Genomic DNA, 13265 nt, shown 5'->3' on the forward strand with positions numbered 1-13265 from the left:
GATCATCAACCTCCGGGCGGCGGATCAGCTAGTTTTAGGTGTAGTGTGTGCAGTGACATCCTGGCTGGGAAGTTGGACCTCTTGCGACATCTGAAGAGACACAAGGAAGATCGACCCTTCAACTGCGATCACTGCGGAAAGGTGTTATGTAGCCGAAGCAGCTTGTCGGAACACCTCAGGATCCACCCGCTCCAAGTGTGCGTATTTTCTGATAAATGCTTTACAAAGAGGAAAATGCTGACAGAGGACACTCGATTGCATATAGGTGCGATTATAAACGAATGCTCAGTATCTCATAGAAATTTCAGGAAAAGGCCGGATGTTATGCTGGCTCACCCAGGCGAGAAGCCATACCGTTGCAATGTCTGTAGTAAATCATTCATACAGAAAGGCAATCAAATCAAACATATGCGGACCCATACAGGTGAGAAGCCATACAGCTGCGGTGTCTGTGGCAAATCATTCATAAAGAAAGGCAATCTAACCGAACATGTGCGGACCCATACAGGTGGGAGGCCATTCAGTTGCGGTGTCTGTCTCAAATCCTTCATTCAGAAAGGCAAACTAACCGATCATATGCGGACTCATACAGGCGAGAAGCCATACAGTTGCAACGTCTGTAGCAAATCATTCAGCAAGAAAGGCTGTCTGACCGAACATATGCGGATCCATACAGGTGAGAAGCCATACAGTTGCCGTGTCTGTGGCAAATCATTCATAAAGAAAGGCAAACTAACCGATCATATGCGGACTCATACAGGCGAGAAGCCTTACAGCTGCAATGTCTGTAGCAGATCATTCATTCTGAAAAGCATTCTAACCGGTCATATGCGGATCCATACAGGTGAGAAGCCATACAGTTGCAATGTCTGTGGCAAATCATTCAGGACGAAAAGCAGTCTAAGCGAACATATGCGGACCCATACAGGCGAGAAGCCATACAGCTGTCGTGTCTCTGGCAAATCATTCATAAAGAGAGGCAAACTAACCGATCATATGCGGACTCATACAGGCGAGAAGCCATACAGATGCAATGTCTGTAGCAAATCATTCATACTAAAAGGCATTCTAACGTGTCATATACGGACCCATACAGGCGAGAAGCCATTCATTTGCAATGTCTGTGGCAAATCATTCAGAAAGAAAGGCAGTCTGACCGATCATATGCGGACCCATACAGGCGAGAAGCCATACAGCTGCAATGTCTGTGCCAAATCATTCATAATGAGAGGCAAACTAACCGATCATATGCGGACCCATAGAGGTGTTAAGGCATACAGCTGCAATGTCTGTGGCAAATCATTCATGAACAAAGGCAGTCTGACCGATCATATGTGTACCCATACAGGCAAAAAGCCTCAGAGCTGCAATATCAGTGGCAAATCATACATATAGAAAGGCAGTTTGACCGACCATTCGCGGACCCATAGAGGCGTGAAGCTTAACAGCTGCAATGTTTGTGACAAATCATTCATCCTGAACAGCACACTCACTGTTCATCTGTGGAAACACACAAAAAGGTAGTCATACTGTTGCAAAGTCTGTGGCAAATCATTCAGCCGGAAAGACACTCTATCTCATCATATGTGGACCCATACAGACGAGACTTTCTGTGGCGAACCCTTTAGCAGGGAATATAACCATGCTTTCACATGCGCTCTCACACGGACGAAATGCCTTACTCTTGCAATGTCTGTGGCATGTTATTCGGCAGTAAATCCGTCCATGCTATTCACGTGCGGACACACATAGATGAGAAGCAATAATTCTGCAATGTCTGTGGCATGTAATTCACCAGTAAATCCGTCCAAGCAAGTCACATACGGACACACACAGTTGAGAGGCCATACTCCTGCAACGTCTGTGGGAATTCCTTCAGCCAGAAAGTCCATCTAGGCAGGTCAGATGCGTACCCTCACAGGCGATATACCACACTCTTGTAATGTGTTCGGCAAATCATTCATCCAGAAACGCGAGTTAGGAGATGACATGCGGACACACTTAGGCGAGAAGCCATATTGCTGCAATATCTGTGGCATATTCTTCAGCATCAAAGTCAGCCCAGTAGTTCATATGCTGACTGGCACAGGCAAAAAGCCAATCTCATGCAATGTTTGAATCAGGGTATTCAGCAGGAGATCCCACCTAGCACGTCGTATGCGGACTCACACGGGTGTAAGGCGCACTGCCGCAATATCTGTTGCAAATCCCTCACCCAGAAAACCGACCTACCAGTTCACATGCGGACTCACACAGGCCAGGAGCTATAATGGTGTTATGTCTGTGACAAATATACAGCCAAGAAGATCCCTTTAACATTTCAGATCAGAACACACACGACTGCTCTGTTTTGCAATAAAATGTTAAGAGAATCATTTAAGTTAACCACGCACATGTAAACCACACTGGTGAAATGCCGCACTCTACCGTGTTTCTTGGCAAATCGTTCGCACGCAGCACCACGCTGTCGGTTCACACGGGCGATACGGCGCACGAGCGTCACGTCACGTCGTGATTAAGCCGCACGTGATTTAATAACAATGTTATTTTGCTTAACGTCCCACTAACTACTACACAAGTGTCCGGAGTTCCACAAGACCTCCAATTCCGGAGATGTAGCAAGGCGCATGCGATCGCACACAGCAGAGAAGTAGTAAGCTCTTCAGCTAGAACAGCACCTTTTCTGCGACCTCATAACATACATCGGGGAGCGGTCCATCCTTTTGTACCATTTTCTCTGAGAGAAAATCTTCAGGTAACATAATGCTAGGTCCGTGTACGAAAAGAGCAAAGGTCATTTCATGAATTATCTCCTCATCAACCACAGATATATATAACCGCTTGTTCTCAACCATGGACGACCCTTTTTATGTTTTTGGACCAAAGTAGAAGTGTGCTCATCAACAATCGTTTGGGAGCCGTCCAGGACGAGGATAAGAATTAATTCGGATGAACACAGAAGGATCCTATGACAAAGAAAACTGGTAAAAGACTAGAAGCGCATGAAAGAAGTATTCAGACTTATGAATAAACAATACAAGGGAATTAGCAAGTGCCGAATCAAGTCATAATACGACGCAATTTAAGAAATTGTTGCTGAAACCTGAGCATATCTGTGCTTCCGTTTCCTACATGTCGTGTTTTCTTTTAATTATGAGTAGACCAGTAGCTCAAAACTGTACATACTCCCTCGGCACTTGTACGATAGTATTGTGTCTGTTAGCCGGTTCTGAATGCAAATTGAAAGTTCTACTTCAGTGCCTATAGCTATTCATGAATGTCACGTAATTCTCGAGGGGCGTCTTTAAGTAGGGACTCGTATGTTGACAGCTGCAGTATACTTTTCCCCATTTTAGTTTACCTGGGGGCAGTTAATTGGCCTCTCTCTTTTCTCTAACGGGGCCACAAGGAAGTTACTAAATATCTCTTATATCTCCACGTTGCAAGTGTTGAAGAGACATAGTGAGTAATGAACCCTTTTCGTCATGTCAAACTGGTGTTTGCCTGTTCCAGGTCTTCAGCTTGAATTGTTAACTCTTGTATCTCAGGGGGTGTTAATGGCTCTTCGTCACTTGCAGACATGACTATTGGGGTATCAAGGAAGGCCTACATAAATTAAAAGCCTACATAATCTAACTATTTTATTCAATAAAATACAATGAAAAATGATGCCGGGTTTGTTAACAAATATGGCCATAAACAGTGTTCTGCGGTCAGTGATATTAATATAACGCTGCGGCTGGACGACTTCGAGTTGAAATTAATATCCACCACAAAAAAGTCTGAAGGGCTTTTCACAGAAAACCAGTTTATGGTTAACTAGAAAACAACATGAGATTCAACCTGCTCAGCTCCATAAAGAACTGTGCGTTATGCATCCGATTTCTCGATCGTCTAAATATGAGGAAGTGTTTTCGATACCTTTTTAATTTAGGCCATCCACTGACTGTCCATCAGCATAGGACGAGATACCTGGACCCTCAATGGAATCTGAGAAACGTCGAAATGTACATCACTGAGCTATCATGGTCACCCACTATATTAATGTTTAAGGTTGAGGACCAAAGTGACCTATCGTTGAAGTTAATTGAATGTGCGTGATGACCACAGTGACCCTCCTAAACAAGTGGACTTCAAGTGCCAGTGAATAATAGCGTAAAATTATACAACATAAAATAGTGTTATTTGTATTGACTGAATGATGATTCATGAACCGAAATAACAGGTTGAAGTCAGTGATTGGAATAAATTCATGAAAACCTGTGAAAAGAAATTCTGTTAACATTTAGTTATAACCTTCAGTCAAACCCCAAAATAAACTCGACTCATGTGTAACCCTTACATATTTTAGGTCTCGGAGTTCAACTGCATCCACTTATAGTCCTGCTAAAATATAAACACACAAAATATTACAACTCCTTTATAAACAACATGGCAAAAATCATGGGTATCCCATGGACTAATGGCAGGGTGCTACTACACCCTATGGAATACTATGTGGTACTGACTCATTGTGTCAAACAAACCTGTCATCTAGGAGCAGTTGGCTAGCTACGTAATTTCACGATCCTAGCATGGGAGAGCAATCCCAAGAATCCCTTCCATGCACTTCAACCACCATCCTGCTTTCCACTGAAGGACACGCCATCGGCAGTCCTTAACACCTAGCTGCACTATGAATATATCAAGAAATGGAAATCTTAATATCTAAGGACAAACTTCTGACACCAAAGTAATTATTTAAACGCTCAGTGGCAATACGAACTATGACTGTGTTATGGAAACATCGAAACTAGAATACATAGTCAAGTGTTCGGGAATGTTACTGAGAATCCACTCTTGTCATTTGCCTATGCAGTAGAATTGAAATTCAAATTACTCCCCATTTATTGTAACATCAATAATGTTGTAACACGGGCCTCTATTTCCTAAGAGGTTCCGCCGCATATAAATGTGAACACCTGTTATCTCGTCAAACAGGTTTATACCTGCCGCTCTCCACTGGCTTACACAAGTGAGCAAACCGATCTCGCCACGGATGGCCTTTTACTACAGCACAAATCTTCGTCCAAATCTTTGTATTATCACAATATATCGGTCAACATTATTGCCATCACGAATAATTTCAAGTCTAATGGGATCTGTAGGATTTGATATGCATTTCACTGGTACTAATGGAGTAATTGGATGAACAAAGAATCCCTCTGGATATACGAACCTGTTTTTTGTTCAAACCATGGACCTTACCATATTTGAAAACACTCTGTCCTGATTTTTCCCTCGAGCATTTTTACAAAGAAACCTCGGCATTATCTACACCATTACCTCTGGAGTATCTACTAGGAGCATGTCTCACAAACTGAGTCGCATGGTTTCGTAACTACATGGACAAATAGAACTTATCTACCACCGACAGTTATGGACAGTTACGAAGTTTCTCACTTCACTTGGAAATTCAATAGTCCAGACGCATATGACACTGACTTCAACATAGACCCCAAACCTCAATACACCGAACCCCGAGCTATCACCTCCTGACAAATGTATCGCAGACTGACACTTCACAAAAAAGCATACCACATGGATGGTAACTATTACTCATTCCATTACTTATTATTATTATTATTCCAAAATGTTTTGCCCCACTAAGGAGCGCGATTGTACTTATTTTGCAGATGGTTGTGCTTTCTTCTCCTGCCAGAGTTTCTTCCCTCTTTGTGTTTATCATCTGTTCTTCCTTCTGTGTAACTGTGTACTCATCCTGGGTTCTCAGCAAAATGATGTTTGTTCACCAACGTTCTAAAGCTAGGCGTGTCCCGTATAATTTCATCTGGTATGTTGATTTCTTGAAGATCCTTTTCAATTTCGATTATCCAGTTATTCTGACTTTAAGCGAGGAGGCATTATTAAATTTTTAGTGAGTCTTTCATCATCTATTCTTTGAATATGGCAATCAAACTTCAATCACCTTTTCCAAAGATTGTATCTAATATTTCCTCAATATGTTGATATAATTCCGGAGACCTCCTATTCATCCACACTCCTATGCATACTGGGCCATGGTTTCCCTGAGGACTTCCCTATCTTGTTTTTCGATCATTTTAGATAATGATCTTTCTCGACTGATCAAGGTTTCTGACGTGTGTAATGTTTGAGGCTTAATTACGGTGTTATAATGCTTTAACATAGCGTTGCTTGATACTGATATTTTGTCGTACTTTTCCATGTGGTTCTATGGCCTACTTGTAATATAGAAATCTCTCTCTGTTTTCCTCATGATTTAATGCAGATTGTTTTATGATTTTCCCAAGTATTTGAAATTATTTACCTGAGTAATATTGCGAAAATGAGTTACCAGATTTTGTTTGTGTAATTATCGAGTAGATCCTCCCATGTATTGGGTTTTCTTATATGAGTTTTAGATTCTTTTTAGATGCAATTGCACGAAGTTTTACAGGGACTGAATTCGTTCCTGCCTATTGTTGGATAAAATAATGAAACCTTTTGTGAAGGCCGAACATTTGATATGAATTTTATGATTAACTAGCTTCACGGAAAGTGTCTTGAGGCAAGCTCAGATGCTAAATATCTTAGTTATACTGCTGAGATAGATTAAAGTCGAATTCTCCCCTGTCTTCAACTTATTAGCGTTATGAAATCAATTATTGTTATTAGTATGAGATAATATTTGTAAATATTATTTGTTTTAGTGATGTAGCCACACGCCAAATAAATAAATAAAGAAAGAAAGAAATATTGGAATTACTGACATCTACAAATTAGAAGTTGACCAGACCTTTCCAATTTGCATACTCAACTGATCCTCTAAATTTCACTGCTATACTGCAAACGTGTTCCTCATTACGTCTGAACAAATTTTATGAGAAATGCACTAAATCTAACGTCCCATCCTTAAAAAAATACGAATAAATGTCGGTTATAACACAGTGACACTTCTACCATACGCAAGCATCGTAAATTTCTACTTGTGTCTTTTCAGCACAAAAATTAATAGCTGAAACTGTGATAAACTTCCACTAAAATATTACAAGGTCAAATCAGACCTACAGATAGCAAAATACACCATGCTACGTTGTAGAAGTTACTATAAAAATAATTTCGTGTGGCTATTTCTAGCCGAGTGTAGCCCTTGTGAGGTAGACCCTCCGATGAGGGTGGGCGGCATCTGCCACGTGTAGGGAACTGCGTGTTATTGTGTTATGTGTGGTGTGTGAGATTCAGGGATATTGGGGACAGCACAGACACCCAGCCCCCGGGCCATTGGAATTAACTAATGAAGGTTAAAATTCCCGACCCGGCCGGGAATCGAACCCGAGGCCCTCTGAAACGAAGGCCAGTACGCTGACCATTCAGCCAACGAGTCGGACTGTAGAATTTACTGAAATACACAGACTATATTTAACACTTATCAGCTCCCATTTTCTGCTCAACTTCGTCCTCTGTATGTACAGGTTTACTGGTTTATGTTACGCAAGTTTTCATAATAATATTTTGCACTTTGATTATTTTATTTCTATTATTCACTTAATTTTAAGAATCTGAAAGACAAAACAAAATATATAGCCTTGCAATTTACTGGACACTCTTATTATATGCATTCAGGAAAGTCGCCGAGACTAGAATCTTCGCCGTCCAAAAATCAAGGTCATGTGTTTAGTGGTTGAACACCCTCAGTGCTATCCAACATCCAGATCATCTCCCGTGATGACATTGAGACTCTCACAGTAGAGCTCAATCAGTAAGCCACCAGGTACTGTATTTAGATTTGTGGAGCTTTCCAGCATCAACATGTGAATTTTTTGGTTGGTGACATCAAGAGTCATAATACAACATGGGGCTACCCAGGTACCAAAGAAAGAGGAGAAGCTGGCGTAGAATGGACAGATTCGTGCAATCTATTTCTACAGCATGATAACAAACTTCCAGTAGCATTCAACAGTGCGAGATGGAGGATGGATATTATCCAGATATTATATTACAGTATCTGCGTAAGCAAACACATATCTCGGTTTTCAGCGAAATCAGTGGGGCAAACAATCCCTCATCGTCCTGTTATATGCCAGATATATGCTGCAATCTGACCGCAGACAGTTCCTTTTCATACATACATCTTCATTACAGACTTTTATGCCTTTCATCGTTCAGTCTGCGACTCTCTGTGAATTTACAAAACGCCACCACAAAATTCTGTTTGCAACTAGTTCTGTGGCCTCGTCTTAGTTCAATACATCTTACCTTTAAATCGTTAGAATCTGAGTGCCTTTTCGAAGATGATGTCATTTTAAGAAGGCTGATTGGGGGAAATGTATTATTTCACTGCACGAGAACATTTTGAATATGGAGCATTTTCCTTAATGTGATGATTATGTAAATATCGTGACATTTTTCTCGTATCTCAATTCGCTGACGGTGAACACTATATACAAAAACTATTGAAATATTGAGAAACTATCGTGATCTCTTTGACAACGATCATTTGAGATCCGATACCGTCCAAGCTGGGGAAGATTTCTTAAAAGCGATATCTAATAACAGGTGCGATGGGGACACTGATCTAAGGAAGGATAGCCAGAAAGGCTGGAGGTTTCTTAAACGTCTGAGTTGTAACCAACCAGTTACAGAGGGTCATGCGAATGTTACAGCTAAACAGATTGCCCACCAGCTCGTGGAACATGGTAAACCTCACCAACATACTTCAAAATGTTACGGTCAGAAGAATTAGAGTCTAGTCATCTTATGTGGCTTTTCTGTATGGCAGCCATTGGCAGTTGTAAGAGCGGTAAGGGAGTGGGGACACACGACATCAAGTAACAGCAGATTATCCACGAACCTGCTACGCTGCCGTAGCATGGGGAGAGGTGTTACTCCCACGTGCTGCGTCCCAGGTGGCGTGTAGGGGGTTCTTACCTGGTTTTCCAGTCGACGTGAGCGAAATAATATAGCTCTCGCGGACCAAACACACAGATCTCTGTGGGTGGAGGACGAGACCAAGGGATGCTGAATTTTGAACCAAATTACTTGTGCTTAGTTCCACTATCCTTGTGATTAGTAGCACAAACTGAGGAATACCATGGGTCTGTTAGAGGATCACTGTGTATTTATAGTACCCATCACTATGACGGAGGCTAACCCTTTGCCTAGATTCGGTTAGAGGATTCCAGGTAGATAAAAGAAGCTAACGTCGCTCGGGTGTTTCAGCAACTGGTTGTGGAAACATGGGTGTGCGTTCCGAGGAACTCCACCGGATAGTACGAGTCCCAGGGATTTGTACAACTATATGACGAACACCATGGGTTGCGTTCCAAGGAACATCTGAAGTCTAGGTTTTATCTGTCATTAGTACCCACTATGTGAGGAAAACAACGGGAATGTACGGGTCCCTCAGATTTTCACAACTATGTGACGAACACCATGGGATTGCGTTCCAAGGAACATCTGAAGTCTAGGTTTTATCTCTCATTAGTACCCACTATGTGAGGAAAACAACGGGAATGTACGGGTCCCTCAGATTAGCACAACTATGTGACGAACACCATGGGATTGCGTTCCGAGGAACAGCACGGGTCTGGGATTTTCCTGACATTCTTACCCACTATGTGGGGAAGACCACGGGATAGAACGGGTCCCTGAGACTTCTGAAACTATGTGACGAACACCATGGGCTCGCGTTCTCAGGATCACCACTGGTCTGTGTTTTACTTGTCATTAGTACGCACTATATGAGGAACACCAGTACAGGTCGCTGTGATTAGTACCAATATGTGATGAACACCATGGGATAGTACGGGTCCCTCTGATTAGTAACACAATGTGAGGAATACCATGGGATGGTACGGGTCCCCGTAATTAGTTCGCACTCTGTGATGAACTTTACGGGATACTACGGATCCCTGTGAATAGTACAAATGTGTGAGGAGCACCACGGTATAATAGGCTCCCTATTATTAGTACCGCTATATGAGGAACACCAGGGTATAGTACGGGTCCCTGTGATTAGTACCACTATGAGAGGAACACCACGGGATAGTACGGGTCCCTGAGATTTGAACAACTATGTGAGGAAGACCTAGTGCTTCGTTCCGAGGAGCACCACGGTATAGTACGAGTTCCTGTGATTAGTTACGCTATGTGATGAACATCATGGGTCCGCGTTGCATGGAACACCACTGGTCTAGGATTCACCTGAAATTAGTACCCACTATGTGAGGAACACCACCGGATAATACGGGTCCATGTGATTAGTACCACTATGTGATGAATTCCAGTGGTTTGCGTTTTGAGGAAAACCACAGGTCTGCCGTTTACCTGTCATTAGTACCACAATATGAGGAACACCATGGGTCTGCGTTGCATATAACACCACTGGTCTAGGATTTACCTGAAATTAGTACCCACTTTTTGAGGGACACCATGTGCTTCGTTCCGAGGAGCACGACGGTATAGTACGGGTCCCTGTGATTAGTTACGTTTTGTGAGGAACATCCCTGTATAGTTCGTGTCACTGAGATTTGTACAACTATGTGAGGAACACCATGGGTTTTCATTCCGAGGAAAACCCCGGGATAGAACGGGTCCCTGTGATTAGTACCCACTTTGTGAGGAACACCCCTGTATAGTTCGTGTCACTGAGATTTGTACAACTATGTGATGAATACCATGGGTTTGCGTTCCTAGGAAAACCACGGGTCTCGTGTTCACCTGTCATTAGTATCACAATGTGAGGAACACCATGGAGAATCACGGGTCTGGGATTTACCTGGCATTATTACCCACTATGTGACGAACACTACGCGATAGTACGAGTCCGTGAGATTTGTACAACTATGTGACGATCACCGTGGGTTCGCGTTCCCAGGAACACCATGGGTCTGGGGGTCACCTGTCATTAGTACCCACTATATGAGGAACGCCACGGGATTGTACGGGGTCCTGTGATTAGTACCACTATGTGATGAACACAATGGGTTTGTGTTCCGAGGAACACCACGGGTCTGGGGTTTACCTGTCATTCGTACAACTATGTGAACAACACGACGGATAGTACTGTTCCCTGAGATTTGTACAACTGTGTGAGGTACATTTTGGGTTTGCCTCCGAGGAACACTACGGGTCTGGGTTTTACTTCTCATTAATGCCCATTATGTGAGGAACACCACGTGTGTGGGTTTTACCTCTCATTAGTACCACAGTGTGAGGAACACCGCGGGATAATACGGGTCCCGGTGATTAGTACCAACTATGTGGGTAACACCACGGTATAGTACGGGTCACTGTGATTACTATTCAATATGTCAAGGAATACCGTGGGGTAGAACGGGTCCCTGTGAATAGTACCCACTATGTGGGGAACACTATGGGTTTGAGTTGCCTATGGGTTGCGCCCTTTTGTGTGGAACACCGAATTTTTACGTTATTTTCTAGAAATACCGTTCTCACAACATAAGGTAAATGTCAAGAGTGTTAGCACGACCAGGGATAAAATAAGCAAAAGGACGACTTACGAATTATCCCAACAGAAGGCCGTCGCTGATTGAGGAAGCTCTGGACACAAGAGGCCTAGCGAATCAACTAAAATAAGCTTAACTAATTGGCTGAAATAATAACTCAAATTAAATTGATCAAACAAAATTTAATTAGGTAAATAATTTAAGAATTTTCAACCTCAAAACTATTTTTTTTAATCAATTACCACTGCACAATGAACGTGAACACCTTTCAGAATAATTAATCAAGGATATCAATTGAAAATAAATTATTTTAACACTAACTCAAATTGCCAGGAGGCAGAAAATATTTTTGAACAATAAACAAACGTAAATCAATAGAAGATTAAAATCTTAAGACAACTATTACTGAAAGAAAGCTGAAATTTCCCTAATGAATTTCTCGGTTACTCCAGGGCTGCATTAAAATTAAATTAAATCCACCAAAAAGCATAACTTCAGTTAACACCATGAAATCATTCGAAACATGGACATAAATCCATAAATAGGATAAATAACCCTAATATTCTCCAAGGTACGGTAGCTTAAACCAAATGAGTTAATCAAACTCATCAGAAAAACCTTCCATATGCACGAAGATCCACACCAAAAATCAGCTGAAAATCAAGTTACCAACAATAATTCGATACTCAAATGTCAAATTCAACACAGCATGGCCACGGTATATTTTCATTCTGTTATACAGAACACAACTTAGCTACCTCGCTGCTTAAATTCCAAGTCGACCGCTAGATAGCACACCATCACCATTTAGAGAAAGTCCATGGAATCCTGAAGTTTGAATACACGGTGGGCCAGACAAGAAAATGGACACATAATAAATGTGCATCGTATCATCGCGAAGATTAATTTTAAATCCATTACACCGTGGTTCTTCTTTACTAGCGATAGGTACCTTTATGAGGGGCCATTCACCTAGATTTTCGACCTCTTTAGACACAAAGCATAATCGATTCAAGGATGTGCTTTGGAAGCAGTTCCTTGGTCAGTATATACCATTGTTATAAGTTAGCTTCTGGATAGGTGCACCATTTCGGAGCGGATCCGCTGATTGTTTTAAGTTCATAATAATTGTTCATCGTCGTGTTTATATTTGTATTCGTAGGATTGATTATTGGAATTCTTCTTAATGTTTAATATTCGAGTTGGATCCGCTGATTATCTTGCTTTCGTATTAGTCCATTCATTATTCACAATCAAGATTTGAATTCCGGTCAGAGGTTGAATATTTGGACTTTTAAATTGTTTTTACATTTCGTATCATTAGGGGCCAAGGAGCTAGATGCTAGGCCTCTTTAAACAATAATCATCATCACATCACGAAGATATGGAGTATACTTGGCTAATTGTTACTCACGTTGCAGTTCCGTCATGAGGAATGTAATCACTATACAGCTCAGGAGATTTCTGGGTGTGGCTGTTGTATGTTGAGTGCAGATTGAAGTATGTATAGATGGCCGAGTAGTAAACAGTCCTCCCTCTGTTATACATAACGGAAAGGCGAGGTAAGCTGAGCCACAGCTTGTAGGAACACGTCATTCCACTCGACGGCCACAAGCGTTGCCAGATTCCCACTTTGACGGCAGTTTCATTTTGCTACATCTTCAGAGCTACACCGACAAAGTGTTTTATGTTTCCTTTCTGATAAATTTCTTGCCGCTTCGGATTGCTCTTCCATTTACTGGATGCCACACCTTCAGTACTCTACTGACCTTCATACGGACCGGATTCCTGGGAATG

At 41.9% G+C, this 13265-nt stretch overlaps 1 protein-coding gene across 1 annotated transcript; it reads left to right on the top strand.

Moving 5' to 3' along the window:
- Positions 1-324: 324 nt before the first annotated feature.
- On the top strand, positions 325-1395 carry LOC137503309 (zinc finger protein 568-like). Its single transcript, XM_068230858.1, has one exon. The coding sequence runs from the start codon at positions 325-327 to the stop codon at positions 1393-1395; it is 1071 nt and encodes a 356-aa protein (XP_068086959.1).
- The last annotated feature ends 11870 nt before the right edge of the window (positions 1396-13265 follow it).

Source organism: Anabrus simplex, chromosome X (assembly GCF_040414725.1).
Source record: "Anabrus simplex isolate iqAnaSimp1 chromosome X, ASM4041472v1, whole genome shotgun sequence".
Taxonomy (NCBI): domain Eukaryota; kingdom Metazoa; phylum Arthropoda; class Insecta; order Orthoptera; family Tettigoniidae; genus Anabrus; species Anabrus simplex.